Source organism: Tenebrio molitor, chromosome 5 (assembly GCF_963966145.1).
Source record: "Tenebrio molitor chromosome 5, icTenMoli1.1, whole genome shotgun sequence".
Lineage (NCBI taxonomy): Eukaryota > Metazoa > Arthropoda > Insecta > Coleoptera > Tenebrionidae > Tenebrio > Tenebrio molitor.
In genome coordinates this window covers 20,850,283-20,856,459 of record NC_091050.1, presented here as the reverse complement: position 1 = coordinate 20,856,459, position 6,177 = coordinate 20,850,283, and the positions used below count along the sequence as shown (strand labels likewise).

At 33.2% G+C, this 6,177-nt stretch overlaps 1 protein-coding gene across 2 annotated transcripts in view; it reads right to left on the bottom strand.

The window, feature by feature from the left end:
- Positions 1-791: 791 nt before the first annotated feature.
- The window catches only part of Ac3 (Adenylate cyclase 3), a 109,355-nt gene continuing 103,969 nt past the window's right edge, over positions 792-6,177 (bottom strand). For both annotated transcript variants that reach the window (XM_069047846.1, XM_069047848.1), the window contains exons 18-19: positions 5,917-6,165; positions 792-1,983 (exon numbers count right to left, since the gene is read on the bottom strand). In XM_069047846.1, coding sequence (XP_068903947.1) covers positions 1,630-1,983; positions 5,917-6,165 — 603 coding nt within the window. In that variant the 3' untranslated portion in view covers positions 792-1,629. The remainder of the gene's footprint in view (positions 1,984-5,916; positions 6,166-6,177) is intronic.

Sequence of the window (6,177 nt, the reverse complement as noted above, 5' to 3'; positions counted from 1 at the left end):
AGATATGAGGGCTCAAAAGGTGCAGCTTTAATCTCATTTATTTTAAATATTAAAACAGATTTTGACTATTTGTCTTTTACTACTAACCAGTGACCTAATAATTCTGAACGATTGTGATCAGGTTTGCAATTATTTTCTTCATTATTTCCAGCATTTCCAAGTAGTAATTTTATGTCCGTTTTACCTCAAATAACGTATGGCAACATGGCTTTGATTTTTCTCTCTCATTTCCATGGATACATCAAAAATATAATATTTGAAGACTATTGGGATACATTGAATGTTTTTAAATGTTGCCACATTTAGTGTAACGAATAGATCCATATTTTCTACAAAATAGAAGATTTTTTTTTTTAACATTTTTACCTGATATTTTAATGACTACTCAAAAACGTACTGCTAAGCTGTTCAGCAAATTTTGGGGCACCCAGTATATTATTTTCTGACAAAACATAATTAATTTGGGAAACCTGCGATGATTTGATAAACAAGGCGGTGGATTTGGAAATGTGTCGTAGCCTGGAACATTATACTTACTGTCTTCCTTTGAATTTACATTATTACCGATTATCTGAAGTGATCCGAAATGAGCATTCCTATAGGCTCAATTTGAATCCCAGCAAATCTGTAGTGACGTTAATAGAACAATAATGCAAAAAGTGTCAAAAAGAGGCTTAGCATTCTATTCACGTAGACAGAAGTCGCCGTTTAAAAAAATCTAATCGAAGAAATTTTATTTTACATTTCTAATTAGATAACAAGCATTAGTCGATTAGGAAATACTCGGCATGCCTAATGTAAAGTTTATTCAGAGTAGTTACTAAACATTGTTACACATTTTTTACTAACATTTCAAATAGTAATATCTAAAATAAAGTCAGATATAAATAAATAAAACTTGATTATTTACAACTAAAAGCAATTGCTTCCTTTATACATGTTATAATCAAGCTCCTACTTGATCCCTTCCTTGAAATTCATACATTTAGTAGAAGAATATTTTGAGCTCGCTTCGTAATTCTAATAGGTAAGTTTTTCAACATTTCACAGAAATTACCCTTTGGAAGTTAATTAATTTGTACTTAATTATAAAATAACATTCGAAGCTCAACTTAGGTCATTGTACTGTTAAGAGTAATATGATAATGATAGATACACATTGCGACTAAAAAGAACAAAGCATGACTTCACGTTGTGCTTTATAATTTTACCCTGGTAGTTGTCAACTGCACAAATCTTCAAGTCTTTAGAATAAGTTGAGCTCATGCTTTTTTCTTTTGAAGATTGTAGAGCAAACACTACCTTAACGTAATTCCTCTAAAAAAATAAAATCGTCATGGATATGTGCGTTTCTCTATAAAATGAAAATTTCAACTAAAGCTATCATGAAAACGCTTTCTATTCACAAGAACCAAAACAAACAACTTCTACATCTATTACGCTTGGTACTTTGTTTACATGTTTTATTCGTTAAGACCTATTTTAAGTTCTGATTGTATATACTTACAATTAGACATGAGATCTAGACACCACTTCAGATTCTATTACAGGAATGATTGATCGAAGTACAAAAATGATTTTAAAAATGACAGCCTACAGTAATCAGTGCTTTTTCTATTTACTATCTCATTATGTCTGAAGCAAAGGTTCCGCTTCCTTACTACTAAAATTTTGATCGCACAGCGCCACCTCCGCGTCCGTGGTGAAGACCTCGTCTTCGATTTTCTGATCGGTACATTCGATCACTGTTTTTTCCTCAGATTTGGAGGTGGGACTGTCGTGCGATTCGTCTTCTTCGTTCACCGTCTCCATGGCGGTGACACCTATGATCGGGGACACCGGAGCTGTCGGCGGCGTGATCTTCCCCGCTTTTCCGAGAAGGTAGTACGTCATTAGCTGGCCTTTTCCCTTAACCGCCACCAGGCCGCGCTGTTCGAACTGGTAACCGAAGTGCTGCAGGATTTCACAAGTCTCTTCGGTCACCTAATCGATAGCAAAACACTAATAATTAATAAGCACTCTAATTTAGAATTAGTTTAATAAGTGCAGACTATCCGAAACCGATGTGTTTAATAGCCAGACTGACTAATAAATTATTCTACACTACCTATTGATTTGTCTCATTCTCCAAACTGATACGAAAACGATCGACATTATACAGAAAGTTTAACATCTATACCACAAATCTCCACCATCCTTAATCATTTCTTACAACTAGAATCTGTTGCTGACAAGTTAGTCTTTTGGCAATTTTATTTACGTATCCTACGAGTATAAATTTCATTTGAAAGCACTACATAATGCTCTTGTGATGATAATTACAAACAAAATTATTAATTTGTATCAGATCAATTCACAAATTCATGCTCATTCTCAAAAATCTTTACATAACAATAGAACAGTTGTAACAGTACTAATTTGGAAATGTCCACGTAATTAAAAAAAAAACTCTCTTTTTACTAGCACTATGCGTGTTCTACATTTTTAACACTATTATAGAATTTGTATTCTTTAAATGGATTGAAAGTTACAAAATAAGTAGTCGGTTGTGACAACTTCTGGGGACTACAGAGTGTAACTTCTTGACTGATCTACTGACAACATATTGATATATTTAACTGACTATTTTTAGTCAGTTCTGAGCTTTTCGTTTAATCTTTCATTGATTTCAAACAATTCAACAAATAACATTGTTTCCATCCATCAAGCTAAGAAGTACCTTTTTTGAGTACGATCTACCCATTGTCTTTTACTTTCGTCGTCAATGTAGTAGTACTTTTTCACCAAACCTGCTCTTATCCAACCAAAAAATAGATTGTTGGTGTCATAAGAGAGATGTTTGTGTCTATTAGCGAAGGACTTGCTAATGGTTCGTGGTCGATCAGTTTCTCTAAGTTTTTTAAACGGATTTCAAGAACAGAATTTCCCATGTCTGCAAACCGATAAGTTGTCAATCCTGGCCTTTAATCTGTTCGACAATAATATCCCATTCGATATTTCAGAAACATCAAAGGTGATCCAGTTTTTGAAAAAAACAATTTTTGAGAATGAAGTTTTCAAGTTAAAAGGTGTAGTAGATGTCTTAAGATAACCAATATCCTTTTAAATCAACGAATATATTGCAGCAATAAAATGCTTGTCATAAATTTTTGGTATAACCTGGATGTAGGGGTGATCTCTTTACTTCACATTCCACATCATTCGATTCACCAATAGATATTTGTTGAAAGTAGATAGCGATAGATAGACAGTGTGTATAATGAAGAGATTGGCAGGAAAATTTCGTTTCTAAAATCGTTTATCAGAACAGATTATGACGCTTCAACAGTTCCATGGTGGAAATGAGAACAATTTTAATTTTTTTTTTTGAGTGACAAGGAATGAATGCGAAAGAAAAACGAGGCAGCCACTGAAATAGCAACCCTCCTGCTTATCTTCCGTTGTCAATAAGATGTGACGAATGAAATGGAGTGTGAGATGAAAATCTCATTCTTACATCTAGCTGGTTCTATCCATCGCACGTTTAATAAAAAAAAAAAGAAAACTCTAAACTGACGCAAATCTTTGTACTACTAACACAAAAATTAAAATTTTACATGACGCCACAAGAATATCTGCGTGAAATTTGAATACAAATTTAAATACAAAGAAAATAATTAAGATTAATTAAAAAAAAACTTGAGAACTTTATGGTTATTCATCAAGGGTGTTATAAGGTTGATAACGCACGAGGTCGGTATAGTGAAACAAACCCAAGGGCATCCGGCCCGAGGGGAGTACGCCGACCGAGGGCGTATCATTAACACCCGCGGTCCCTTCAACGTTTAATGTCCGACTAGTTTCACGTGTTTTTGGATTGACAATGATTAGATTAATTTATACCAATCAGTCAAAATTTGGTCGTAACTAAGCAACAAAAACCTTATAACGCCCTAGAGCCTGTTATTTGAAGATAACGGGCTAATAACGTATCAGAAAACTGTGTCATTATCGTTCAATAAATACAGTTGGACATTAACGCTTTTAATGCTTGATAATTTTAAAGTAAACATTTTAGAAAAATTGAACTGTTTTAGGTTCCGAAATTTAGTACGTTGCAAATCAAATAAAATTCCTTTTACGAAGCTATTCGCAACGATTCTGTTTTTTAAGCGTTCTCTGACTAGTTTCCATAGATAATAGAAAACAAAAAATATCAGTGCAATCATGAAATATTGTAACGTAAACTAACATTTTTTTTATTAAAGTGGAAAACTCACATACTTAAAATTAGAGTTAGTAGAATATTTCCTAACAAAGGTGAAATAATATTCACTGAACACTGAAAGTTCAATTTTGATTGTTTCCTGAGATATGTAACGTGAAAAGTGAAAAGTTATAAATCTTTCCGTTTATACAGGATGTATCTGAAACACGTGTGTTAATTTTAACCAGGAAATCTCCAATTTATGAAACTTTTCTCTATAAAATTTGCAAAATTCGCAAAAGTTTTCCAAGATTTTTTGCCCCCCAATTTTTACCAAACGGGTCGTTCACTGTGATTAAGTAGTCTCTATTTATTTGTAACCATGAGAATTTTAATTTTAATTATAATAATTTTAATTAATTGATAACATAATTACATAAATTACATTTTAATTATTAAATTTTTAAAACAATGCAACTTTTTGAAAAGGCTCTGTTTCTATCATTACGAAAAATTTTCTTCCCTTACCCATAGGCGGATGTACATTTCGTGGACTAATTTGTTGCAAATTTTGTCAAATTTGTCACGCTTCTTCGTAAAAAAATCAAATATATTTTTTTCAAATAACAAGCTTTTCTACGTGTTAAAATTAACACACGCATTTTAGATACAACCTGTATACAGGGTGTTTTTGAAATGTGAGCAGAAATTTTAACCACGAGATACTGGCTTCATGTAGAACTCGGAAAAAAATTGTAGCTCAAAAAATAAATGTAATTTTATTTTTTGAGCTACAATTTTTTTTAATTGCTTTTAGTCTTCTACGTTGTCCTACAACCTCGTAGGTAAAATTTCGGTACATTTTAAAAATTCACTCTGTATATCATGTTTTAGAAAATCTACGCCAATGCGAAGTAACATATAGGAAATATGCTTTAAAACAAGGAAACCGCATTGGTCTACGTTTTATAAAATATGATATACAGTGTGTATTTTTAAAATGTGCTGAAATTTTACCTACGAGGTTATTTGACAACGTAGAAGACTAAAAGCAATTAAAGAAAATTGTGGCTCAAAAAACAAATGTCATTTTATTTTTTGACATAGAATTTTTTCATTATTTTTTCCGAGTTCTACATGAAGCCAGTAGCTCGTGGTTAAAATTTCTTCACGCATTTCAAAAATACCCTGTATTATTTAAATTATTTAACTAGTTGTTTGTATGGTAGATGAGGAAAGTGTTTTGTTTTCTCCCGCGGGTGAAGTTTAAGTTCGGGGTGTAGTACAGCGCAGTAATTACCCAAGGTAGGTAACTTTATTCCAGAGTTTTATTCCGCATGTAATTTTTCATGCTACCCTCTTCTTATTTTTTACGACAAAACCTTTGAAACTCAAATTAAGTTTTCTGAAAATCAGAGCATCGGAGTAAGCACACTTGCCGTTGCCAATGTTGTGTTTTATAAACAGTTTATTTTAAACTCTCTGCTTTTAGAATTTTTTTAGAAATCGTTTCCGGTAATGATTCCGAAGAATTCGTTTCCCAAAGTGTCTTCGAAAAGGCCAAAGCGGCATAAATCAATTTATTACCAAAAAGCTCTGCCTTAGTAAGGCTCTGATTTGTGATAATTGAATAATAAATTATCGCCAAGCCGCCACAATTGAACTCGAATTGAACCCGTTTCTTTCCTAATTTAGACAAGCACTGATCAAGCATTTTATCGATTTTTAACCTGAATACAGCCAGCCTTTCCGGTACTTTCCATCCTGGAAGCCACATTGACCGTGTTACCCCAGATGTCGTAGTGGGGTTTCCTAGCTCCGATTACTCCCGCCGTAATAGGTCCGTGATTAATTCCCAATTTTAGAACAAAATGATTGAAGCTCTGTTCGTTGATACTCTGCAAGGCTTTTTTCAGTTCTAACGCGAACTCGACAAGGAGAGCCAGATGCGCCCAACGTATCGAAATGGGGTCTTCGGGCTGAAAATATAT